Raw genomic sequence first — 27,627 nt, forward strand, 5'->3', positions numbered from 1 at the left:
CGGTAATAAAAAAAAAGTAAACGTTTATTTCTACACGTCGCTGTAGCAAGAATTGTAAAATATATATAACACTATATACTTTGCGTTAATAGAATATTACAAATGCTTCTATTGGACGGATATTATGGACGGCTTGATTAAAGCACGATTAGGTAGATTCATTTCCTCCACTTGTTCAAAGCCTTTCGCCTCTCGTTTCTAAATACTTCAACCCTGCAACGGCATACTGGCGTCTCTGAGACCTCTATAACATTTGTTTCTGTACCGATATTCGCTGCTACAACAAATGTGAGACGTTGAAAAGTGTTTCAGGAAATTTTTACATAATTTGAAAGAAATTGTGCTGTAACACTCCAGAGAGAGAGAGAAAACTATGAGCTTTTCCAGGGTTGCTCATTATGGATCATCCGAACGACGCTTGTGGTACGTATGGCAGTACTACAAACGTATATGGTATATCCAATCATCGAGTCGCAGGCATACAGGTACAGAGATACGAGTTGCTTAACTATTTTTCTTCGGCTTGTTCATTGACTGACCCTTCACTGTCTAAAAGTCTATGGGTTATTACGTTCTAGAACATAAATTAAACACGGATATCGTGAACACGACGCCTATCATCCAGGATGGTTGCAACTTTTGAACGCCAGACTGAAATAGAAAAAACATGAATGCACCTCTTATTGTTAGTGAGATTTATAATTCAAAAGCGTCCCAGTGTGGTGTTACTTACTATGACAAAATAATTGCATTTGTCTCCTTGACAGCAATCCGAGCATTTCCAGTCCTGATACCAGATGTATGTGCAATCAGGCATGTTCGCCTTTTTTATCCTTTCGCATTCCTTTTTGGTGGAACACTTTTTGGAAACGTAAAATTGTTTCTTGGCGCCCTGGGACCAATATGGTGTACCTGGAAACAACGGAATGGGACACAAGTTTATTCTACTTTGCATACATGCAAACATCTATGATTTAGTGAGAAGATGACTGTAGACTTCATGTATTTTTGGCAAAACGAAGTAGGTGCGATTTAAGACGACATTCAAATTATCGAGGAACGAAAGAAACTATCGCTTTTACATATGTAGAGATCTGTTCATGAGACGATGTAAACATAACCTCAACGTCAACGTTCGCCAAACCTACGGATGAACATTTAAAACTTACTTCCCCATCTGATCTCGGTGAGACAAGTATCCTGGCCTTGTTCGCAAGTCTTTGTGCTTTTCAAACATTTTTCCGTGTTACCTTCCTGCTTGTTGCACACATAACATTCCAGGGCGTGGCCTAAAAAGATTAATGAATTAATCACAAACAATTTGAAGAAAAATATACTCGCTGAACGTACCGAGAGAGAAGCAGCACGCAACGACCAGTAGTAAACAATATTTGTTTACTGTCATTTTAAAGGGAACTTTTTAAAAACAAAAGGGTGTGGACTGACGCGCGCGCGCGACATAAACGACGCGACACTTGTTTGAATCAAACCTGCTAAATGCTAAACAGTTGTGTTAGCTATGTAGTGATGGAAAACTATGAACAAAGAGTAGGAATAACAAGAGGTGACACTTTAGACGGTAATTTTAAAGTCGATCGGTGGCATGTCCCTTTAAATTGGTCGTATAGGCTAGCGGGAAAATTAAATCAACTGGATTTAATATTCTTGTTTCGTGTCAATGGCTAATAATTAGAAATCTACTTGTGTTAATTTATAATGTACTATTTATTAATATTAGTTTTCGAAGTATTTACATTAATTTTACAAAATTGGAAATCTGAAAAAGTAGAAATATAATGAAATGATAACGGTGGAAAATATATTTTAAGATTATCCCCTAGAAAGATATTACTGAAATGTTTATTACTTTATTACTTAAATTTAAATATATTACAATATGCAGTGTGTCCCAAAAATGTTGTACTTCTTTGAAAAGGGCGATTTCTGAGATCGTTTGAAGTAACTTTTTGAAGTAACACGGACCAATCAGAGCGCGACTACTGCTAAGCGTAGCGTTGACGTTGGCCGAGCTGGAATCCGTCCGTTGTAACCGCGCTCTGATTGGTCCGTGTTTTTCGTTAATAAATCTTCAACGAAGGGACGAAATATATTAACACGTTAACTGCCACGTCAGTCACATATGACTGACAGTGATTTTTGACTGTGTTTAGAAATTCATTTTTATTATGAGATGTCCAGATAAACCGAATTTTATTGGAGTCCTTCGAATTCAAAAGGGTTAAGACAGCATCCCCTATAATACATTTTAAATTCCTTGTTTTGGTTTCATTAATTAAATTACTCTGATTTTGTAAGGATCTCTGGGGTTGATATTTGGCACGTGTTGATTCGTATTACCGATAGATCGTACGCGGACGCGATTGATCGATCTCTATCGATTTGAGAAAAAAAATCGGTGCATCGATCCGAATCGATCGTTATCTTTCGATCCAATCGAAATTCGGTGTTCGAGTAAAATGTACGAGCGAGAAATTCGTGCATGCACCTGGCCATTAAAAATAGCTTGGAGGTATTATTGACCCGCGTACATTTAAATTTGGACTGCTGATTTTCTAATAGACCGTCCGAGATGGTATCTAGTATTCCAAGTATTTCATATTTTTGTAGAAATCCCTACTTTGGTCATCGTGCGCGCGCCTTTTTTCGAAGAAAACATGTACGCGATTCATTCAGAGTTGAGCATTGCAAGATTGAACAATTGCGAATGAAATATTTGTTTATCTTTGATTTATTTGTTATTTATCCTTTGAGGACGAACGTCGCCATATTGAAGTATATCAAATTCGCGTAAATAGCCTCTGAAGCTATTCAAATATTTAATTTTATAGCCGAAAATTTTGATTTCTTAGTGCCCAACCCTGATCGATGCAAGTCAGCGTTTTTTTATCGAAGACAATTAACTGTATAGTTCAGTTAAAGAACATTTTCTGTTTATTAGTAAGTGTACCTGAAAAGTTGTTGAATGGAGAACAGGTGCCAATCGATATCGCGCGAGATGCTGACAAGATCGACGATCGATTCACGAGTATGTTCATTGTTGGTTGTTCAAATTCAAGATGGCGCTAGGAGTTTCGCAAGAGATTGGACAGTTTGAATTTGTTCGAATTCAAAGCACGCGTAAGATTGCTGAATAGGAGTAGGAACAATTAGGTAAGAGAGCTGCCCATGTCGTTATCATTCTCCTAAATTGTACCTAACCTGTTGTCTTCACAATTAATAGATGAATGGACGACGAAACAGCTCAACGGTTATCCTCACGATCCATCTGTTAACCGGACTGGCGCTTTTTTTCGTTTTATTATTTATCGTGTTAATCTTCGACGCAATTTTATTCGAATGTGCATGTTTGCTTAATTTAAATCGCGGTTGTCTTTTATAAGATGGTAAACATACTTGAATATTATACCGCTAGTTGAAGTCACGTGTTTCATACGATTCCGAAACTTCTCTACCGGAAGTGCTGTGTCTTTAACCCTGTAGATATGCGATATTTATGTCAGGTATGCTCGTCACGAAAATATAGAGGTTCAACAACAAGTGTATTCGTATAAAAATAATTAATCGCATAGGTGCATGCTTCCAAAATGAAATAAAACGCTGAAAGGCTTGACGTTTAATGGCATATATACAGAGTGTTCAGCGAAACGGTGTACGAAAAAAGTTAAGGTCACCTTGTTGCTTTTGAAATGGCGCGACGTATTTTTAATTGCACAGTATTATAGCCGTATCGTTTCGTCGAATACCCCCAATATCGCTGAAAAGTATTTAGACATTCTGTTATTTTTCAGATAATTACAGTGAAGAAAGTATCTACACATTTAAGTGTCTACATATTATAGAACTTTTTCAAGAAATCGATCGTGTTCGATTGACTCTGGAGTCGATCAGACGGGACAGTATGTTCAAAACTAAAAATATTTAACCCTTTTCTGGACCATTGGACTACTCGCATAAGAAGGAGGAATGAATCGTTTCATTTTTATCATACTCAAATAGAAAAACTCCAAGTAAAAAGAAATTTCATATTTCGGTAGCTCGTACATACGTGTTATTCACACTGTTACGTACACCCACACATACCGCGTGTACAGTAAGTACTCGCACATTGCACTCCCGATCAAATGCCCGTTCTTTACGCGAACCTCGTTCATTGTATTTGGAAATGGTAATTTCGCGGACGTTTGTATAGTAATATGTACACATTGATCGTGGTTTCGATTCAACAGAGGGGGAGCGTATACATACATGGGAAAAGTCATATACGATTGATTAGACCACCTCTCGTTCATTGCAATAAATCTCGGATCTCGCCTGAAATTCCGGTCCTGCACACGCTGACGATGCAAATGGGTTAAATTATTTAATACGTATTGATGTTAATTATTCGGAGATTTGGTTAAACCTTTATTGTCCCGTTCACTGGTTCGGTGAAAATGAATATTACATTCGTCATGCCGGAGTTGTTGCGCTTTTTGAAGCCCACTTAAGAGTTAATTAGCCGGAAGAACAGGTTGAGGTATGCTACGAATCTTGATGCATCGTTGATGGATGGGACACGGGAACGTTGAACTAAAAATCATGCTCGTCGACAGGTCAGAGTAGGAAGGCGAATCGCGGAAGAATGACAGAAACTAGTGTCGTCGACGAGGACGATTCCGGAGCGTGTTCGTCGGAGAAAGCGAGTAGGAAGAAAGGAAGGAAGAATGCATGGGACGAGAGAGAGAGAGAGAGAGAGAGAGAGAGAGAGAGAGAGAGAGAGAGAGGAAGAGAGAGAGAGAGTGACAGCAAGGCAAGCCGATGCAGGCGGTCCGTGCTCTTCTCTCTTTCTCGCTCTCTCCTTCTAATTTGAACTCTCTCTCTGGGTTTCGGTGAGGTTGCGTGTACTCGCTCACTCGCTTACTCGCTCGCTCGCTCGGCTTGCTCGCGGCACTCGCGGCCGTCGGATGTCGATATTCTAGTGCGCGGCGCAGGCTGAGCAGTGGCAGTGTCGAGCCACTGCGCCGAGAATCTAAAATTATCGGTCGCTTCGAGAGAAAGAGAGAGGAAGAGAGGGAGTGCTGGATAGGTACAACGTGCACACAAACACGCCCGCGCGCGCGCGCTTGCACACTTATACACGAGGAGAGTGAAAAGCGATGAAGGTGGAGCGAGCAGAGCTGACGAGAGCTTGTTTCGGGGGGGGGGGGGGGGGGGGAGAGGAAAAAATGACGGGGGCGAGGAGCACGGAGCCAAAGAGTGAGAGAGAGAGAGATAGGGAGAGAGAGCAGAATGTGGCAATGGATGAAAGAATACGTAACCAAGGAGGAAAAGAGGGGCAACTTCTCGCGCGCGGAGAAGACGTATCGACGATACAACGGAACGTCCGATGTGTCGCGATGAATGTAAGAAAATTCGAAACTCTGACCGGTCAAGACCAAGGAGGCGCTTGCTCGCGCGGCTGCCATAAATTAGACCGTTCCCTGCAGCCTATTGTAAACCATGCACTGACCCGGCGGCTACGATGCAACGACGACGATGCATTCTCCGTAGAGTGCTCACCTCTTTACATATCATGCGTAGCTTCCTCCGTTCAATCCACATAAATAATTCTCTTATACGAAACTGCTCATTAGTAGAACCTCTCTGCTTCGTTTCGTCTCTTTACAATTTCCTTCGAGGAGCAACCGTGCACCAATTTTAATCTATGATCCTGCACCGTTGCAGGTCGGTCGCAGGTGGAACCGGATGATCGGTAGCCGGAGGAGATGTTCGAAGCGCGAGTTAGAAGAGAACGGGCGACGACGACGAAGAGGACCAGAGAAGATGACGGGGTAGTTGAAACGACGTGATAAGAAGAGCCCCAATAGCGAGCTGTGGAGAAAGAAAGAGGACCGGCCTAGAGTGGCGGGGATAGCAGAGGAGGGGTGAAGAATCGCGATGGTGGGGGCATACGGGGGATCTATAGCTGTGGAAGCCGCGACCGCGGGATGATAGAATGCGCGCGCGCTTGGTCCCGCGAACCAAGCTAGCCTGCGGGAGCGAGGAGGAGGGAGAAAGGTGAAACGGAGCAGGAGGGTGTAAGCGGGTGGTAGCTGGCTGGTGGTGGGGTTGGAGAGGCCGAGGCCAGAGAATCGTCGTCGAAGACGGTCGGCGCGAGAGGAACTTTACCCTAGCTACCGATCGGATCGAGGAGCCCGCGTTGAACGAACAACGTTTCTAACTGGACGGTTCAGACGTTTCGTCGCGAGAGAATCAACAACCACTTCTCGGGCCGCTGTCCCCTTTAGCTCTATCTCTATCTCTTTCTCTTTCTCTTTCTCTCTCTCTATCTATCTGTCTCTCTCTGCGTTCGTTCGTTTCCGGCGACGTCGTGTCCGCTCGCGGTCGATTCGCTGGTGTACGCACCGGTTCGACTCCAGCCGCTAGCAGCCGCTCGGAGCCGCTCGGAGCCGTTCGGAGCCGCGGCCAGCCAGGGTCGGCGGTGCGTGCGTGCTTGCGCGCGCGCTCGTGCATCCTTCGAGCGACGACGGTGACAGTCGGGGAACAGCCGCGGAAGTGTCCGTAGCCGTTGCGCGCCAGACTCGAGAGAGAGAAACAGACCCGTTCTTCATCGCGTTTCCTGTGAACGATCGCCCGTAAAACCATCTCGCGTATCTGAAAACACCGCGGTGTACCGCGCCGTCTCTACTCGTTTCACGAGTTCGTATACTCGGGGAGGAGCAGAGAGCCAACGGCCGGCCACCATGGCCGACGAACAGGAGGCAAACAACACGTGCGAGGACTCGCTCGGCCCCGGGGACGCAACAACCGCGTTCGCCAAGAAGATCCGGGGCCGGAAGGGTGCGCTCAAGAAGAAGAATGTGTACGTCGTCAAGAACCACAACTTCATGCCGCGGTTCTTCAAGCAGCCGACCTTCTGCAGTCATTGCAAGGACTTCATATGGTGAGTGTCGATGTCCACTGCTTTTATCCCCATCGAATCGCGTTGCCAGCGCTGCATCCCCTTCCTGTGATATACTCATCCTCATCCTCAATCTCCTACTCACCTACCACAGATTTCAATCGAGAAGAACCCCCTTCGACGCACGGGGCGAACCCATTAGAGAGCTACCTGTGCGAGGAGCCCAGACTGCGAGAGAGGGCTGCACGGCAGGCTGTGTAATGCGAGAGTTCTGTAAACCGGAGCACAGGGATTGCTGCACGAGCCGAAATCGATTAACCCCCAGGAGATAAAATTTTGAGAGAACTCATGGAACAGTATACCTTCAGTTTGAACCGTTTCCGGTCCGCACTGTTTTCTCCTTTTCATTTTAGAACTTGCTTCAACGTACAATTTAATTATATTCCCATATGTAGCTTTGCTAGCCTATGTAGAATAGTCGAGAAATACTGCAATTGTTGTTACATACCATGACATTGTGGCATTATTAATGAATTCACTGAAAATGTGGGAAAGTCAGTAACTATTGGTGCAGAAGTTAAGACCGGAAGTGGTTAAAGGTTGTCTGAACTTTTTTCTCATTCACTGGCATTCACCCTTTCGATGATTCGAGTATAATCTCGCTTGAAAACGATTAAGCACATAGGTTAACAGTTTTAAGATTCAGTAGATTAAGTAGCTTAGGGGGATTTATTAAGGACAAATTTTTGTTATAGTACAACGGTCAATTTTTGGTCTGTTATCGTTGTTATTATTATCATTAATCCTTTGCACTCGGAGCTATTTTAATTTCAAAATCGAACATTTTTGCCGACCTTGAATATTTCCGTTCTATACAATAGTTTTCATTTTATGCATATGAAATTATTTATATTGCAAAGGGTTAATAGTATTGTGGTTATATACGCTGCGGAGCATAGCGATAGAATTGCTACAATTGTCGGGGGGGGGGGGGGGGGGGGGTAGTGGAATTTCAAGTAATTATTCCTAAATAGGTACATGAGATGTTCATTTAAATTGAACAAGTTCGAATTACAGTCGTAGTCATTAGAATGAATTCTAATTAGCTATAGGCCCTCCTTCCTCGGCCATTAATTCGAAGGTGTCGCAAGCATGCTTTCTCTCGACGACAGCTTCTTTCAACGCTAACATGTCGGAAGCTTGCCGACGTGACAGAGTTCGTCGAAATTTTCCGTAGCATAATACCCAGATTCAGATCTACCGGATTACTCTATCCGAGCATTATCTTGTTAGTTGGTCCAGGAAATGTGTTGCGCGAATGAAGAGCAGCAAACGATTCCCCAGAATTTCAATGTACTCCGACCCTCTTTGCTCTCGACGATGGAAACGTTGATTCATGTTCGAGCCGAGATATCGAATCGAATTGAAAAATTACATTTCGGAAAGCGTTCTGGTTCGTTTCGACGCGAACTCCATCGATTCGATCTGAAAAGCTGACAAATATCACCACAGTGGTATCGCAGTGGTTCTAAAACTGGTTGCCGCAAGTACGTCACAAGGGTGAGATTTTGAATCGTGTATATATAAAAAGCCAAATACGTCTCGACCTTCATATCTTTACCAACTATAAAAAGCAAAAAGAAATAATAATAATAGGGCAGCCGTGAATTACGTTTAATGATTTCAATGTGCTGCCAGAAAAAAAAAAGGTTTTGAGAACCACTGCTATATCGACAGAGCACTCGACAGTTTATAATGATGTCGGTTTAGTAAAATATTCTTCGTGTCCGAGCTAAAGATTCACTGGGTCATAGAGGAAAACTGAATTGTAACCTTTCGCAGAAGACTGGTCCCCTCTAGCGATAATTAGGCAACGTAAATCTCGTTAGCAACTCGGACGAACCTTTCGAGAGGACACGATAACCTGGCGATTATGGTACTTAAACAATTTGGAATTTTTTTTCACGCTGAACCTATCGAGCCCTAAGGGTATCAAGTGATCAGTGTTATATTTTACAATTATTGAGGTTACAAAACTTCATTTATGGAAAATGATGGAATAAATTTCTTTGTCCAAGCATCCATTATATTGAAAACGACGGACAATAAATTGAGTGTCGTTATTTTTATAAGGCAATATTTACCAGATACTTTTAATGCTCGGTAGGTCTTTAGAATATTTAAAGATACGACGAAGAAAATTGTGTCATCCGAATATGACCGAAGTGACGTACTTCGGTAAATGATAAATAATTAATAGACGTACTTGCGGTAAATAATAAATAAACGAACTCGACCTAGCAGACGAGATCCGAGGTGCCACGTCGGTCATATATGACCGACACAATTTTCAAAAATCAATGTTCACTACAATCTATCAAGTAAACCAAATTTTTCTGAGATGTTACAAAATTATCGTCACGATAAACTGTGTTTGTCTATTCTTGCTTTATTAAATCACTTGTTTTGATCATGTGTCGCAGTTATGGGTGTTGACGCGGCACTGAACGTGTTAAACGATTTCGCTAGGACAGGTATAGCAGGCCAGCAGCGTTCTCGTGTTAGCTTGCAAGGTACAGCGGGTAAGGTGACCGAGCGAACGATGTTCTAAGCGTCGAGCTTAGTGCATCTCAGAGGTCGAGCGTGTTAGAGCGTGGTCGGGAAAGTTGGTGGGGAGATTTTGATTAGGAATTTGGCATGCGATCGGCCCTCGAGCGAGAGGCCGATTGCCGTTGTTTTCCTCTTGGCGCGCGCGCGCGCGCGGACTGCTCCAGGCGATTCCGTCTCCGATTTTCTCACGCGTATCACTCTGTGCAGTCTCTCTCTCATTTCCTTGTTGATTTGTCTGCCTCCTCGTCTATCCGTCCGTGTCTGCCATCGTTGGAGAGGCGCACGTAAATCCAGCGGACAGCTGCTACGACGGCGAGGCAGCTCGAGCAACGGTTAAACGGTCCGTCCTTGGGAATACTCGCGCCTCGTCCGAATTAGAAGCGAGAGGTCGATCTCGGAGAGCGCGGGGTTTACGAGTGTCTGTCTCTCGGACGAGTGCCTCGATCGTTCACCGAATTCCAGGTCGGACAACGAGGTACACCAGAGATCCCCGGTGTGTCGCGGCCTTGGCTATAGTAACCGGGTAACACACGGGCCCGGCCCGTGTAGAACCGTCGCGTCGCGAGAGACGGTTCACCGTACACTGCTGGCCTAGAACCGAGCATCTTATCTCTGCATCGTTAACATTCCCAATTTCGGTACGTCCATTCCTCCGGCCCGTCGCAGCTCTTCGACATTCCGCGTCGCCCTCGATACTCCCATACAACCCCTTAACACTGAACCTACCATCACCGGTTTACACATTTTATCCGACTATTATTGAACCGAAGAAGACTTCTGGCGATTGGATACATCTTTTCAGTCAAGCACGACAATTTTTAATAAATGCCATGTCAAAGAGAATCGATGCGCAAGGACTCGAATGGACCCATTCATAGTTGCCACGAGATCGACGAAAGCGTCCACTTTGCTAGGATTAACCCTTTGACTGATGTGACTTTGAATGATCGACTTTGAATTATGCACAGAATTTCCAACGTTGCGAGCGAATATTATGATCACTAGACTCTGGGGATCTTTTAGCATGATAAAAATGATTTGTATAAACTACAGGAAACGGTAGCCAGATTTCGTTCCTCCTTCAATCGGTTCAACAAGTTGAAATTAGTGTATCGATTATTATTGTCATTTTTCTGATGCTTTAAATTACATCTACTCACTTTTGCCACGAATGCATGATAATTATATATGTAACGAATAAGCAGTATATATTTGCATCAGATACCTTGGACTCTGGAAAACTTTTGGAAAATCCTCGTACTTGAAAGCGGAACCATTTCCTCGTGGTGAAAGCTGGCGAAATGATCGATCGCGCTATATTCCGGGAGGAAGGTGGTCAAACTCGAGCAGAAAGAAGCAACAGATAGTCGGTCGAAATTGTTTCGTTCGTTATCGGCGGGCGTCTGTTGTGTTGCAGCCCGGGTTCGCAGAAACACGAGAGCACGATTAGATAGAAAAATATCGAACGATGCTACTGTTCGACGGGTTTCCCCGGGTTTCGTAGGGATATCTGGGGAAAGGTCGAAGGGTGGGAAGGGTGAAAATGGTGAAAAGGGTGGGCGCGCAGGATGGGCAGAAAAGGTCGCGGGATTGAAAATTCCGGTCTAAATTGATGCGGGCGCATCGCGGATCCGAGTAATCGGAGCGTTGGCTGTCGATATCGGGTCCTGCACAACCTATTTACCGTTTATAGTTGAAACATTTACGGTTTCTGGTTGAAACGTAAAGGCCTGGCGAGCATCGAGGCACAATAGCTCGCGACCCAGTAACCAAACCAAACTAACTTGTTTCGCCGGCATCGATTTTACCGTCGAGAACGGACGCGGACGCAACAGACGTTTCCGATGCCCGATGCTGGGAAAAACCGTGTTTTCTGACTTGTCCGCGATCATTTCTCTCTCTCTCTTTCGCCTTAGAAAAATTTTCCAAGTCCATCGATTCCCCCAAACGCGCCCCATAGCGTTGCAAAATCTGAGAAATGTGCCATTAACGCACTCCAGCAATTTATTTTCGGTTGAGCGCGGCGCGATGAGCGGAAAATTGTGCAAAAAATAGACGAGATAGAGCCAATGTTCATCTACAATTTGCATTTTGTTTCGTTCGAATATCTTGCATGGTTATCGACGAAAACGCTTATGAAGTTCGGGCTTCTCTGGGCGGTATTCTAGACTAGTTCGATTGCCTCCGAAAATCTTCGCCGAGAAATAATTTTTTTCCGCCCTTTACGACCGATAGAAAATTTCGATAAAAATTCTGGGTCCAGAGCTAATTTCCCTCTACAATTTGCATTTTGGTTCGTTCCAATATCTTGCATAGTTTTCGAGAAAAACGTTTACAAAGATAGGGGTCCTGTGGACGGTAGTTTAGACAAGTTCGATCGTTTTCAAAAACCATCGCCGAAAAATTATTCAAAGTAAATCGCACGACGTTGGTTCGGTTTACATACTCTGCAAAATTGCACGATCCAATAAAGGAGAAGCTCGAAGCCAGTGATTCATACTTGGGTAACAAGACTCATGCGAGACGTTACGAAGAAAAATCGAGAGTTCTCGAATTGCCGAGTTTCGTGCATCGCTGTCGACGTTCTTTCTTCTCCCACTTAGGATTGCGTTAACGAGGTCCAAGCTCAATCCAGTTGAATTGCGGCGAAGTAGCCGGTTCGGCGAGACGCTATCCGATTCTATCCGAGCTGAACCGATTCGAATCGATTCGATCCGGTCCGAACCGCGTCTCCAGCTCCCCTGGGACTGTTTCATGGTGTCTTGGGAATCTTGTGGGATCCAGTGAAAAACGGGCGTATGCCGCGACAACTAGTCCACGAGGCTTAGAAATGGTGAAATTTCGGATCTTCGTTAACCGCGTCTACTCGAAACTGCAGAAGACCTTGGCAAGGTCCATCGAACAAAGGTGTGTCACGTGCCCGGGGGAACATGCGCGACCATGCTGGGACACATTCTTCTGCCTTTTCCGGAGATTTTTATTCAGTTTACCTCATGAACAAATATGGTCGTCATCACTGGACCGCAGAGTGTCACTCATTAATAGATGGCGGATTTGATAGAAAACATTAGAAGAATTTCAAAATACTGTTATGTTATTTTCAAGCTATTAAACGTATTAACTTATTAACACGTTCGTTACCACCGTCACAGATATATAAAGGTAGTGAAATGAAAAGCAAACCATCTTGACTAGAATACCGTCCAGAGAACCCCAAATTCATATGTGTTTTTCTCGGTTACTATGCAAGATATTCGAACGAAATAAAAAGCAAGTTATAGAGGAACGTTAGCTTTGCTTCGAGTATTTTTTCAAAATGTTAGATCATTCGGAAAGGGCGGAAAAAAATTATTTCTTGGTGACGGTTGACGAAGGAAATCAAACTTGTCTGGAATACCGTCCAGAAAACCCTTAACTTCGTAAGCGTTTATCTCGGTTACTATGCAAGATATTCGAACGAAATAAAAAGCAAGTTATAGAGGAACGCTAGCTCTGCTTCGAGTATTTTTTCGAAAATTTTAGATCATTCGGAAAGGGTAGAAAAAAATGATTTCTTGGTGACGGTTTTTGATGGGAATCAAATTTGTCTGGATTATCGTCCAGACAACCCTTAACTTCGTAAACGTTTATCTCGATCACTATGCAAGATATTCGAACAAACCAAAAAGCAAATGGTTGAGGAACATTGGCTCTACTTCGAGTATATTTTTCAAAATGATATATCACTTTTTAAGACTGTAAAAAAACTATTTTGCGTAGATGGTTTATCCACTTTGTTGTTTAAAATCGCAGTACACATCATAGTATTCAGAGAAGTCTTGTTTTTCTTTTGCTGTACTATTTTAATATTTCATAAAGGAACAACGTTATATTTAATGAAACGTTCTAATAAGCAAGGTAAACGGCGAAACAAATGCTGGCACCAAACGTGTTCAGAGAGAAAATCTATTTCCATTTCACTGCGGTCTGGGTTGCAATTCAGGTAGAACATCTTTATTTTGCATGAAGATCCGCTGTCTTCTCATTACCATTCGGACATTGTTTCAAAGAGAATAGCGCCTCGAAAATTGAACTGATCCACTCGAGCTTTTTCGAGAAGTTAGAAGAATCAGTTTACCGGATAGCTCGCAAAAGAAATTGTGATAAAATTGCGTTCGGTTGGAGTCACGGAGTAAATCCTAGAAATTGCTTTTTACTTTTTCTTATGTCTTTCGGTGTGCCTATCGTTTCAGGTTTTGCAGAATGTGACGCTTCAAAACGCGTTTTTTAAATTGTCCATGAGATAAAAAGGTTGAATCTTGAATTAAAGAACATTAGAATGCCAAGTTTTCCTGGAACGTTGAGTTCCAGCTAAGCTTTTCGAGAAACGGCACCACTGCGCGGCGTTAATTAATACGGAATCGACCTCGAGCGACAACGTTTTTTCCGCCGTGAATTCCTTCGGCCTGATTCCACGGACTCGGGACTCGAGGCTCGCGGAACGGGAAACGTTTTCCGGACAGGAAGGTTCATCTGTCTCGCATTAGCCGGCGGAAAAAGAACTCGCGGATTTCACGTTGTAAATTTCGTTTGAGGAAGCAGTCGCCTCTTCACGTTTTCGCAATGATCTACGCAGCGCATTGAAAAGACCGGTGTTACGATTTTCAAGTTATCGATTTCCGTAGCTAGCGTGAGCATATTTTTGCTACTCCTTTGCATCAATTCCCGCGGAATCGTTTGTTCATTCGCAAGGCTGTCCCGATTTCTATCGATGAAACAGACGATATTCTTCCGCTGAATTTGTTTCGGACATACTGGTAGCACGATCATTATTTTACCGGTTGATCTAGTTACCGAGAACCTCCTACTACTGCGAATAATTATTGAAGTCGTTTGTTTACACTGTCGATTAATGTTCCGCCCCGCGAAGACGGCAGCCGCTGTTCAAAGTGTTCAGTATTATCACTGAACATTAAAGCTACATTTACACAAAAGACTCGGCCCCTACTTCTCGTTACTTCAGAAAGTTCTGAAATGCACAGAAAATATATGAAGCAAACCGTGCAACTCGAATCTCGGGAGGGAACGGCTGAAATCTCCGAGTTTCTTATCGAGTTTCGCGGGTAGAGGTTTAACAAACGAAAAACGTAGTTTCCGCTGGCGCGACGCGAAGCACCCGGGTTTTATTCCGCGCGATAAGTGAAGTACCTAAGCTGGTCTCTGTCTGTGTCCTCGATAACAATTTTCTGTGTTAGATTTGCAAATGAATGCGAGATACGTCACAGCTCGGGTTCGGATCGTAGATCGAAAAAACCGGAGGAACATTTCCCGATAGCTGGTGCTTACTTCGCTGGCTTCCTGTGCCCGCGACTCACGTGTCGCGATCCCCCAGCACCTAACCCATTTAGGAGACCATAAATCGTTATCGAATTGTGTGGTTTCGCGCTAACAAGTTCGCTTTATCTGCAAGGATGTCGACCGGCTCACGCGGCCGCTTCGATCCAGTCACGCGCGCGCGCGCGCGCCGTCTTTTACAATTCAGTTATTTCTCTCTCTCTCTCTCTCTCTCTCTCTCTCTCTCTCTCTCTCTCTCTCTCCGGTCCTTTGCCATTGTTCCATCGCGTTCGACAGAGAAGAATGGACTGCGAAGGAAGCCACGTCTACACTATGCCTCATAATTGCTGCCTCATTATTCCCCTCGGGTCACGTGGAATTACATAAAATTTGAGCGGCCATTTGCATCTTGTTTGCGGAAGAAGCCTAGTTTGCCGCGCGCACCACGGGCCGTCGTTTTACATAAATCAATGATCGCCGCGCGTTTCGAAACGATCGTTTTGCAATCTCTTTTATGCACATTTAGTTCACATAATTACTCACGCATCTGTGCTCTCGAATTGCTTACACATACATTTCCTATGATCACTTGTTCGTTTAGTCTGTGCGTCTACACATTAACAAAATTGGAATTTTAACGTCTTTGCGATGGACGGAAAAATTAAAAAAATAATACTTCGAGTAGATCCAACGTGTCTCTGCTATCTGCTTTTTGATGTGTTTGAACATCTTGCATAGTAATCGAGATAAAGGCTTACGAAGTTAATGGTTTTCTGGACGGTATTCCAGACAAATTTGATTCCCTTGGGAAACCGCCACCAAGAAATAATTTTTTTCGACCCTTTCCGAATGATCTAAAATTTTGGAAAAAATACTCGAAGCAGAGCTAGCGTTCCTCTATAATTGCCTTTTTATTTCGGTCGAATATCTTGCAGAGTAATCGAGATAAAGACTTACGAAATTAAGGGTTTTCTGGACGGTATTCCAGACAAGTTTGATTCCCTTGGGAAACCGCCACCAAGAAATAATTTTTTTCGACCTTTTTGGAATGATCTAAAATTTTCGAAAAAATACTCGAAGCAGAGTATTTTGTTCCTCTATAATTGGCTTTTTATTTCGGTCGAATATTTTGCATAGTAATCGAGATAAAGACTTACGAAGTTAAGGGTTTTCTGGACGGTATTCCAGACAAGTTTGATTCCCTTGGGAAACCGCCACCAAGAAATAATTTTTTTCGACCCTTTCCGAATGATCTAAAATTTTCGAAAAAATACTCGAAGCAGAGCTAGCGTTCCTCTATAATTGCCTTTTTATTTCGGTCGAATATCTTGCAGAGTAATCGAGATAAAGGCTTACGAAGTTAAAGGTTTTCTGGACGGTATTCCAGACAAGTTTGATTCCCTTGGGAAACCGCCACCAAGAAATAATTTTTTTCGACCTTTTTGGAATGATCTAAAATTTTCGAAAAAATACTCGAAGCAGAGCTAGCGTTCCTTTATAATTGGCTTTTTATTTCGGTCGAATATTTTGCATAGTAATCGAGATAAAGACTTACGAAGTTAAGGGTTTTCTGGACGGTATTCCAGACAAGTTTGATTCCCTTGGGAAACCGCCACCAAGAAATAATTTTTTTCGACCCTTTCCGAATGATCTAAAATTTTCGAAAAAATACTCGAAGCAGAGCTAGCGTTCCTCTATAATTGCCTTTTTATTTCGGTCGAATATCTTGCAGAGTAATCGAGATAAAGACTTACGAAATTAAGGGTTTTCTGGACGGTATTCCAGACAAGTTTGATTCCCTTGGGAAACCGCCACCAAGAAATAATTTTTTTCGACCCTTTCCGAATGATCTAAAATTTTGGAAAAAATACTCGAAGCAGAGCTAGCGTTCCTCTATAATGTGCTTTTTATTTCGGTCGAATATCTTGCACAGTAATCGAGAAAAACCCTTAGGAATTAGGGGTCCTCAGGACGGTATTCTAGTCAAGATAGTATGCTTGCAAAAATTGTTTTTTCCTACCTTTAGCGAGTGTTCGAAAATTTTGAAAATTGATCCCAGGAAAAGTGGTCGCTCGCCAGTAAATCATGGGTGGCAGCGGCTCGAGCGAGAACAACTAGGAGCCGTGTAAACCGCGATAATTTCCGCGAACGCTGGGCAGAGATGCTCGACGAAACAGAAACCGGTATAAATGAAAACGAAGTGTTATTCCGAAGCGGTCGGCGTCCAAATTCGCGCTGTGGCGGGTCGGAACGAAGCGCAGATTATTTAAACGAGTCGGAGGCTCTGTCAGAGACAAAGAGAGAGATTAATATTCCCGGCTCGGCTGTTATTGTGAACTCTAATAGACATTAACGATATTATATTTAGCAGCGACAATGTGCAGTTTTCCCGAACTCGTTTTCCCCGCGAATCGATCACGTTCGTCGTGCGAGAGGACACGAGTAAGAATTGTTTTTCCTGCCCGTTGGTTGTTGTTAGTCGTACGTGATCGGGAATCGCGCGCGAGAACCGGTTTTCGTTGACTAATCGAATACGCAGTGGACAGCTTTATCGTTTGCCTCCGCGAGCGAAATAATGGAATTAGATTGACCCGGTGTAGAGTTACGAGGCCTCGATGACGACAACGACGACGTCGACGACGACGACGACGACGCAATAAAATGAAAGCCACACGTTTCGATACCGTAGAAAAACGCGTCTGATCGACCGGCAAACTCTCGCCACGACAGAGACTTCTGGACTTTTTTTTGGGGGGATTATAGGACGAACCAAAGGATACCAGGAAACGAGAAAACGAGTCGATTGCCTAGGGAGAAGGGCTTGGCCCCAACCAACCCTCTCTATAAACACCGATCCACGAACGATTACTCGCAAGCCTTCGCCTTCGACGACGTTTGCACGATAGATTTATTATCGCGCCTTTATTGCTGATACGATACGTGCACTCTTCATCTAGCTCTGTTTACAAGTATTCGCTTGCTACTGTTCGCTTAGACGAGAAACAGTAGTTATCATTTTTTCTACCATTCGCACAGGGTTTAAAATTTTGGAAAAAATAGTTGAAATAGAGTTAATCCGACTCTGTTATCTCGATTTTGATTCGTTGGAATATCTTGTACGGGAGTCGACATAAACGATGTTGAAGTTAGGGATAGTCTGGACGGCATTGTGGGCAGGTTTGGTCGTATTCAAATTTTTCTTCGGAGAATCATTTTTTTACGGTCTTAAAGAGTGACATAAAATTTTGAAAAAAAAGATGAAATAGAGCTAACCCGGCTCTGTTATCTCCATTTTGATTCGTTCGAATATCTTGCATTGTTATCGAGAAACCGTTTATGAAGTTGGGGCTTCTTTGGACGGTGTTCTAGACAGTTCAATCGTTTTCAAAACTGTCGCTGAGAAATAATTTTTTCCTGCTGTTTATGAATGATATAAAAATTTGCAAAAAATACACGATGTAGAGCAGATGTACATATACAATTTACTTTTTGGTTTGTTCAAATATCACTCATAGCAATCGAGGAAAACAATTGTTAAGTTAGTTCCCTGGGTGCTGCTTGAAGCAAATTTGGTTGCTTACAAAAACTGTATCAGAAAATAATTTTTTTCTACCCTTAAGAAATGTGCTAAAATTTTCAATAAAAATACACGAAGCACAGCTAGTGTGCACTTACTTGTACCGTTTTATTCGTTGGAATATCTCACGTAACAATCGAGAAACGCACCTGTAAAATTAGGCTTTCTTTCGACCTCGCCACGTCTGTTCAGTGCCAGTCTTTATCCTCGTTCACGATCAAAGTCGAAACGCTATTGAGCATCGAAGTACATATACAGCTACGAATCGAACGCGGTGTATTTGCCGAAAGATTTCGCGGCGTGTCAACGAGCTTTGCTTAGGCCGTTCTCTTTGGCGCGGATTGATGAAACGCGCGAGCGGTGGCCGTGTTCTCGCATGATTTCCAGCGGATGAAATCTCGTCGGTTCTCGAAAGCATCGGCGGGGATCCGCAGGCGGCTAATAAGGGACGATGGAGCGTGAGAGCGAGCGCGGCAAATTCGATGATTTATTAGGAAACGAAGATTATTGTGTGGAAGGGAAGCGTCGCGAGCGGTGGTTCGACTGTTCGGGATCCGCGGGATCTTTCCGGTCGGTTGGAAATTCATTTATACGGGCCGCGAGTCAGCCACTGGAAAAGACGACTCGAGGAAATGAAACGATCTCGACTCGGAGCAGCCTCATCCCTTTCCACTAGTTTCCACTCGACGCGAAACACCGAGCGCCGAGCGTTGCAGACGAGAGCACGCCAGAGGGACGAGCGCTTTTAACACATCTCGGACCAGTTTATTACAAACTGTGCACTTCAGACTGCTTCTTCTTCCGGCGGAATATTTCTCTTCGAGCCAGCCCCGATTAAAAATCATTGTCCCGTTAAATGTCCTATTGCCGGGCAATTAACGTCGCCGGAGGGCTAAACCTCGAATTTAGGCTTTTCCACTTTGGATGTTTGTGCATCAGGTTCCTGCATATGAGGTTTCCTGCATTAAGAAATACTATTGCAGCTTGCAGGTTTATTATACCGGGTGTCCCACGCAACCGGAACAGGCTGTACCTCCTAAACGGTTGATCTGATCCGAAACGTATCAGACGGTGCATAATATAACTTTATGTACGTTTCTGCGTCGGTGCATCAGAAAAATGCAACATCCTCTTTCTTACAATGCAGACCTATGTTTTTCACTGCACCGATCGATGCAATTTTTTGTGCTCTGCGTAAAAGTATTAACACACGTATGCCTTGAACATATTCCTCGGGAAGTTATCGTAACTAAAAGTGCTGCTTTTGATGAATCGACTGGCGATTCTATTGTCGCGATAGACTATTTTCAAGAGCACGCTAGAACAATGCAACATAGTGATTAGCAGTCGCAGCTTGCCAAAACATCTCGGAAAAGCTATATGTTTAATGTCACGATACGATTTTATTGGCCACCGCTCGATACAATGGTGCTTCTGCGATACAAAGAGTGACACAATTGTTCATACCACAAAAAACAAAAAAAAAAATAAAAAACTAGTATGGCAGGGGATATAATAAATATTTTTCGCGTGGGTGGAAGCACGAAGATTCACGAGGGCGTCTCCGTTGTTTCAAATGAAACGCTGTATTTTCTAGTGACTGCACCCCAAGCGGCAGATTATTTTACGAGAACAGTTGTTCAAGGTCGTCCAAGGTCGAACGTTGTAGTAAAATCACCTTGACCGTTCTACTTCGCGCGGAGGATTAAATCATTGTTTTGACGAAAGTATGTTTGAGTTTGCACAATATTTCTTCCGATTGAGGACACAAAGATTGTTACGATAGACGCAGCCAGTGAATTTCTGTGCTCGGAAGCACGCCGCGACAGAAATGGCGCGAGATGCGAATAAAAGGCACTGTCAGCGATTTTATAAGTCTGCGCACATCGGTTTTAGCGGTGGTAGGTCGAAGCGTTAACGCGTTTCCACGTGTAACCGCGGACAACCGATCCGTGAAACGTTCGCGACGTAAAACAAGCGATTTCCTGGCGAAGACGACGTGCCACGGTGGGCTGGAAACCAGTTTGTTGTGGACAAAATTATTTTAGCATTATTTCAAGGTTTCGGCTTATAGTATAGTAGGTCGTTCAATTCCTCTCGACACTAGCTAGAATATTATGAAGTCAAAACTATACAGTGTGTCCCACGAGCTCTGTCCACTTGAGTATCTTGGTTATTTCAAACAATACGAGAAAATGTTACTTACAGAAGTTGTAGGGCTTAAGAAACTACATAATATGGTCTAAATGATATTCTTGCAAGTGCAGGCGTCGAGAAGATATAGAGGTCACCTTTGTTTTCTTAAATGGAATGTCCAACTTTTTATACTCAACTTCGATAGATTGGCGTATTCCGAGTATAACAGTACTAAAATGTGCTTTTCCTAAAACTTACCGTTGCTGAGATATTTGACTGTTTTCATGCAGAATGTTCGAAATGTCGGCCATCTGCAGCGATGCAAAGTTGTAGTCTTTCAACTGTTGCGTCTCTTACATGTCTTATTGTTGGAGCGTCTATTGTAGCATACGCTGTGATAATTCGTTGCTTCACACCTTCCGGAGTTATTGATGTATCCCGATACACAATATTTTTCAATATTCCCCACATGAAAAAATCTAGACGCGTTAAATCTGGACTTCGTGCTGGCCAGCAAATAGTGTCACCGCGTCCTATCCATCGACTTGCGAATATTTCATTAAGTGTACTTCTCATACTTCGAGCTTAGTATGTTAGACATCCATCGTACTGATTACACATTGTCTGACGAACGCCTAATGGCATGTTTTCTAATTTTGGCAATGTATTTCTTAAGAACGTATCATATTTTTGACCAGTAAAAGTGTCGTCAATGAAATAAGGCCCAATTATTTGTTGCCCTATGATTCCACACCATACATTAATGGACCAGCGTCTTTGACGATCAATTTCTCGCAGCCAGTGAGGATTTTGTACTGACCAATAATGCGTGTTATGTAAATTAACACGCCCAGTGCTGGTAAAAGTACCCTCATCGGTAAATAGTATTAGAGAGAAAAAAAGTGGATTGATTCGTAGCTGCTTTTGAGCACACCCACAAAATCTAACACGATTTACATAATCCATGTCATGTAATTTCTGGTGAAGGCTAATTGTGGTACGGATGATATTAGTGACGAGTGAGAATTCGTGTTGCACTACTTTTGCTGCCTTCAGATTCGCGCTGAATCTGACGTACAGAGGATATGAGGATTCTGATGTGCCATTGCAACAACATTAATTTCAGTATCTTCATATCTACATACAGGCTTTTCACGATTCATCTTACGAACAGCGAGATTTCCAGTACTTTTAATTTTTTACACAATCTCTCAAAAATCCTGTGTGAAGGGCGTATACAGTGACTCCAACTAATATTCGCACGCTCTTAAAAATTGCATAACTTTGTCAATATTGGACTATATTACTTGAATTTTTTTGAGAAGTTAGCACAATTGGTTTGCTACATAAACAGAAAAAAAATGTTTACAAAAATTGCAACTAAATTGCACTGCAATTTTTTTACGTGGACTTACATTGAAAATGTAGAAAGTACGACTTTTTAGATCTGTATGAATTATACATATTCTGAGAATTTCATCAAAATCGGTCAACGTTGCAATGAGCTACAGATGTTTCAAAATGATCACGGAAAAGCGGAATTCCCTGACAAGGCCAAAATTCTGCAACTTTCACCCTTAAGCTTTCATCGTTAAACGTTTGTAGCTCAGTGCAACGTTGACTGATTTAGACGAAATATTCAGAATATGTATAATCGATACAGATGTACAAAACGTACTTTTTAAATTTTTAATAGAAGCCCGCATAAAAAAGTTGCAAAATACAACTGTTAGTACTTTCTCTGCAATTTCGACCAATTGTAATTTAAATCAAACAGTTTTTTTACGTTATGTAAGCGGACCAATTGTTCCAACTTCTCAAAAAAAAAACAAGTGGTATACTCCAATATTGACAATGTTATGCGATTTTTTGGAGCGAGCGAATATTAGTTGGAGTCACTGTACGGTTTGGATATCTTTCACCGCACTTTCGGACCACAATTGCGTTTCTCTCACTTGCTCCATAAATTAGAAGCACAAAAATGAAAATTTCATATTGACTATCTTATGTTCACTAACTGAGAAACTGACTGACACTGAGAGACGTCGAAAGCCTACCAATGTTTACATTTGACGTAGTGAGCATATCCTTGAATACGATTCATAATGAAAGTAATAGAATGAAAACAGTCAAATATCTCAGCAACGGTAAGTCTTAGGACAAATACACTTTAGTACTCTTATACTCAGAATACGCCACTCTATCGAAATTCAGCATAAAAAAATGGACATTCCATTAAAAAAAACAAAGCTGACCTCTATATCTTCTCTACGCATCCACTTGCAAGAAAGTGGATAGAGAAAGAAAGAAAGTGGATTATTAAGTGGATTATTTGAGCCGCTCAGTGCACACATCGATTAACTCAAAGCACTTGGTATAGTCATAACTTTTTATATTTATAATAACTTTCCTGAATAATAAAGATTAGCACCATTAAAGGGCAAAATTTTTTTGGCCATTGAATAATAAGTAATTTATTTCAGAAGCCATTTTGATTAACTCCATACTCTAATGTAAATCGTTTCAGTAACGCTAATCCAAATGACACACCAAGATTTTTTGTCAACAAAACCTTTAGAACAATCAATCATTAACAGAAAAGTAACCGTCACAGGGCTTCCAGTAAATTCCAGGAAAAAATCCAGTAAAAAAGATAAAGTTAGAAAGGTCCAAACCCCATCTCATACAATTCAAATGTGACTATAATGAAGATACAGAATTTAAAGCCATTAATATAAGAAAATCTGTAGTAGGTAGACCGCAAAGTTTGAAAAATATAGATCAGCCTTTATTATATCCTAAAGGTAGAACTGTGACAAGGGAAAAATGGAGAGACATGATGGACCTGCTAAAATTCATTCCTCCTGTTAAACATGATTACTATAAAAACTTGACAACAAATCGAAATGACGAATCCTCACATACAGCTGATGAAAAAGACATTATTTATAATATTGCTGAATTATCCCAAAGAATAATGCTGCTATGAATTAATCGCAAAAAATATATTATAACAGAACTGTCAACATTCATTTGTATGGAAAAGCTGTAATAAAAATATATAATAACTAACTTTTTCTGTAATCAAAAACTTAAAAATTTAAGGACTGAATTTAACTTTATTACTTTTTTCAGTTGCCAAATCGATTAACTCCACCAGTCATATAAAAACTGTAACATTACTGACGATTATTTTTTGGCTATTCTTTCTTATTAATTTTATATACCATTAGATGAAAGCTATATCTGTATTTATGCATTCTACATTATATATTTGAATTTATATTATAACAGGAATTTTAAAAAACAATATACATTACTTCATCGCATTTCTCAACTTTTTGTTTTATGGAGTTAGTCGATGTGTGCACTGAACGGCTCATTTATACCATATTATGTAGTTTCTTAAACCCTACAACTTCTGTAAGTAACATTTTTCATTGTTTGAAATAACCAAGATATTCAAGTGGGCAGAGCTCGTGGGACATACTGTATATTGACAATTAACCATCGAGATGACTTCTATTTTTAAGAAACATTTTTTAAAATATATTATAGTGAAATTTGTAGAAAAGCGGCTACTAAACTTTTAGTCGAAACATTTTATTTAATCCATAAATCCAATTTGACGAAAATTTGTTGAAAATATAAAAATTGAGAAATTAAATTTTGCCCAGGAAAAAAAAACGGGTTTGCAGTCCACTGTTGCGAGGCTGTGAACCAACGATTTCGCTATGTTCGGTGATGTCGTTTATCCGTCGTCGGGTGATCGCGTCGCGACAATGTCCCGGAAACGGTAAGAGACGCTTGTAGAAGAACGATCGTTCCACGGTGAAACAGCCTGGTAACAACGCGATCGTTATTTTTGGACGTGGTTGGAAATATTTTCGAGGTTCGCGGATTCGTAAAGCTTGACGCTAGGCAGCCGCCAAACAAGTACAGGTTTGGCGATCGTCGAGCCACTCCAGGATCAAGCGTTTCGATCGTTCGTCGCCAGCTACTCGAAACGCTCTGCGATGATCCCTTAACCCTTTCGTCGGGCCTCGATATTTATAAGCTCGAAGAGGGCCGTGCATCCGTTAACAGTTTTCGTTTGATCGTTGCTCCGCAAGCTCTCTCGTCTCGGTCCGCGCTCATTCTCACTGGCCTAATCACCGATCTTGCGTTTCATTAGCGAGCGCTATGGTCTGCACCGTGTGCATCCTACGCCGCCGGATTATTATTACTTCGCTGGTCACCTCGGTGGTTAGGATTTATATCGAGACCGACTTTCCGGAACGGTCTCGAATTCTAGTCTACGAACAATTGGCTTTCGTATGGATTTATTTCGAAACTTTTATTCAGACATTTTTCACTTCAGTCTTTAATGTCTCCTCCGACAGGACGCCTTGAACAAGGATTTTTCTTTGCCATCAACAAGTGATCGAAAAATTAAAAAAAAATATATATAAAGTAGAGCTAAACCTGTGTCTACAATTTGCATTTTAGTTTATTCGATTATCTTGCATAGTAATCGAGAAAAACGTTCGCGAAGTTACGGGCGTCAAAGTAGTATTCTAGCCAAGTTTGGTCATTTGCAGAAACCATCCTCAAACAGGGATTTTTCTCTGCCCTCAACGAATGGTCTAAAATATTGAAAAAAGCATACAAAGTAGAACTAAACCTGCGCCTACAATTTTGCATTTTAGTTTACTCGATTATCTTGCATAGTAATCGAGAAAAACGTTCGCGAAGTAAGGGATTGTCGAAGTAGTATTCTAGCCAAGTTTGGTCATTTGCAGAAACCATCGCCAAAAAGGGATTTTTCACTGCCCTCAACGAATGGGCCAAAATTTTGAAAAAATATACAAAGTAGGGCTAAACCTGCGCCTACAATTTGCATTTTAGTTTATTCGATTATCTTGAACAGTAATCGAGAAAAACGTTCGCGAAGTTACGGGCGTCAAAGTAGTATTCTAGCCAAGTTTGGTTATTTGCAGAAACCATCCTCAAACAGGGATTTTTCTCTGCCCTCAACGAATGGTCTAAAATATTGAAAAAAGCATACAAAGTAGAACTAAACCTGCGCCTACAATTTTGCATTTTAGTTTACTCGATTATCTTGCATAGTAATCGAGAAAAACGTTCGCGAAGTAAGGGATTGTCGAAGTAGTATTCTAGCCAAGTTTGGTCATTTGCAGAAACCATCACCAAAAAGGGATTTTTCACTGCCCTCAACGAATGGGCCAAAATTTTGAAAAAATATACAAAGTAGGGCTAAACCTGCGCCTACAATTTGCATTTTAGTTTATTCGATTATCTTGAACAGTAATCGAGAAAAACGTTCGCGAAGTTACGGGCGTCAAAGTAGTATTCTAGCCAAGTTTGGTTATTTGCAGAAACCATCCTCAAACTGGGATTTTTCTCTGCCCTCAACGAATGGTCTAAAATATTGAAAAAAGCATACAAAGTAGAACTAAACCTGCGCCTACAATTTTGCATTTTAGTTTATTCGATTATCTTGCATAGTAATCGAGAAAAACGTTCGCGAAGTAAGGGATTGTCGAAGTAGTATTCTAGCCAAGTTTGGTCATTTGCAGAAACCATCGCCAAACAGGGATTTTTCACTGCCCTCAACGAATGGGCCAAAATTTTGAAAAAATATACAAAGTAGGGCTAAACCTGCGCCTACAATTTGCATTTTAGTTTATTCGATTATCTTGAACAGTAATCGAGAAAAACGTTCGCGAAGTTACGGGCGTCAAAGTAGTATTCTAGCCAAGTTTGGTCATTTGCAGAAACCATCGCCAAAAGGGATTTTTCACTGCCCTCAACGAATGGGCCAAAATTTTGAAAAAATATACAAAGTAGGGCTAAACCTGCGCCTACAATTTGCATTTTAGTTTATTCGATTATCTTGAACAGTAATCGAGAAAAACGTTCGCGAAGTTACGGGCGTCAAAGTAGTATTCTAGCCAAGTTTGGTCATTTGCAGAAACCATCGCCAAAAGGGATTTTTCACTGCCCTCAACGAATGGGCCAAAATTTTGAAAAAATATACAAAGTAGGGCTAAACCTGCGCCTACAATTTGCATTTTAGTTTATTCGATTATCGTGCATAGTAATCGAGAAAAACGTTCGCGAAATTACGGGCGTCAAAGTAGTATTCTAGCCAAGTTTGGTTATTTGCAGAAACCATCCTCAAACAGGGATTTTTCTCTGCCCTCAACGAATGGTCTAAAATATTGAAAAAAGCATACAAAGTAGAACTAAACCTGCGCCTACAATTTTGCATTTTAGTTTACTCGATTATCTTGCATAGTAATCGAGAAAAACGTTCGCGAAGTAAGGGATTGTCGAAGTAGTATTCTAGCCAAGTTTGGTCATTTGCAGAAACCATCACCAAAAAGGGATTTTTCACTGCCCTCAACGAATGGGCCAAAATTTTGAAAAAATATACAAAGTAGGGCTAAACCTGCGCCTACAATTTGCATTTTAGTTTATTCGATTATCTTGAACAGTAATCGAGAAAAACGTTCGCGAAGTTACGGGCGTCAAAGTAGTATTCTAGCCAAGTTTGGTTATTTGCAGAAACCATCCTCAAACTGGGATTTTTCTCTGCCCTCAACGAATGGTCTAAAATATTGAAAAAAGCATACAAAGTAGAACTAAACCTGCGCCTACAATTTTGCATTTTAGTTTATTCGATTATCTTGCATAGTAATCGAGAAAAACGTTCGCGAAGTAAGGGATTGTCGAAGTAGTATTCTAGCCAAGTTTGGTCATTTGCAGAAACCATCGCCAAACAGGGATTTTTCACTGCCCTCAACGAATGGGCCAAAATTTTGAAAAAATATACAAAGTAGGGCTAAACCTGCGCCTACAATTTGCATTTTAGTTTATTCGATTATCTTGAACAGTAATCGAGAAAAACGTTCGCGAAGTTACGGGCGTCAAAGTAGTATTCTAGCCAAGTTTGGTCATTTGCAGAAACCATCGCCAAAAGGGATTTTTCACTGCCCTCAACGAATGGGCCAAAATTTTGAAAAAATATACAAAGTAGGGCTAAACCTGCGCCTACAATTTGCATTTTAGTTTATTCGATTATCGT

General features: G+C 41.8%; 2 protein-coding genes across 5 annotated transcripts in view; one reads left to right on the forward strand and one right to left on the reverse strand.

Annotated features, from left to right (window-relative positions):
* Window positions 1–6: 6 nt before the first annotated feature.
* On the reverse strand, window positions 7–1,537 carry LOC143356707 (UPAR/Ly6 domain-containing protein cold-like). The gene is made up of 4 exons (XM_076792617.1): window positions 1,351–1,537; window positions 1,170–1,289; window positions 734–912; window positions 7–651 (listed from the first exon to the last, which is right to left on the reverse strand). The coding sequence occupies exons 1-4, from the start codon at window positions 1,403–1,405 to the stop codon at window positions 568–570; spliced, it is 438 nt and encodes a 145-aa protein (XP_076648732.1). The 5' UTR covers window positions 1,406–1,537; the 3' UTR covers window positions 7–567.
* Window positions 1,538–5,973: 4,436 nt separating this feature from the next.
* The window catches only part of Pkc53e (Protein C kinase 53E), a 73,570-nt gene continuing 51,916 nt past the window's right edge, over window positions 5,974–27,627 (forward strand). For 2 of the 4 annotated variants that reach the window (XM_076791327.1, XM_076791325.1), the window contains exon 1: window positions 12,271–12,418. In XM_076791327.1, coding sequence (XP_076647442.1) covers window positions 12,342–12,418 — 77 coding nt within the window. In that variant the 5' untranslated portion in view covers window positions 12,271–12,341. Of the gene's footprint in view, window positions 6,944–12,270; window positions 12,419–27,627 lie in introns of those variants that run through there. The other 2 variants (XM_076791323.1, XM_076791324.1) reach the window with 2 other exon arrangements.

Source organism: Halictus rubicundus, chromosome 8 (assembly GCF_050948215.1).
Source record: "Halictus rubicundus isolate RS-2024b chromosome 8, iyHalRubi1_principal, whole genome shotgun sequence".
Taxonomy (NCBI): domain Eukaryota; kingdom Metazoa; phylum Arthropoda; class Insecta; order Hymenoptera; family Halictidae; genus Halictus; species Halictus rubicundus.

What these genes read in the sequence shown, in the direction of transcription:
- LOC143356707 (XM_076792617.1), bottom strand. Translation starts at nt 1,405, where the DNA reads ATGACAGTAAACAAATATTGTTTACTACTGGTCGTTGCGTGCTGCTTC. An exon ending in TGCGTGCTGCTTCTCTCTCG is followed by an intron (nt 1,290 to 1,350) that starts GTACGTTCAGCG and finishes TAATCTTTTTAG; the next exon opens with GCCACGCCCTGGAATGTTAT. An exon ending in AATGCAATTATTTTGTCATA is followed by an intron (nt 652 to 733) that starts GTAAGTAACACC and finishes TTTCTATTTCAG; the next exon opens with TCTGGCGTTCAAAAGTTGCA.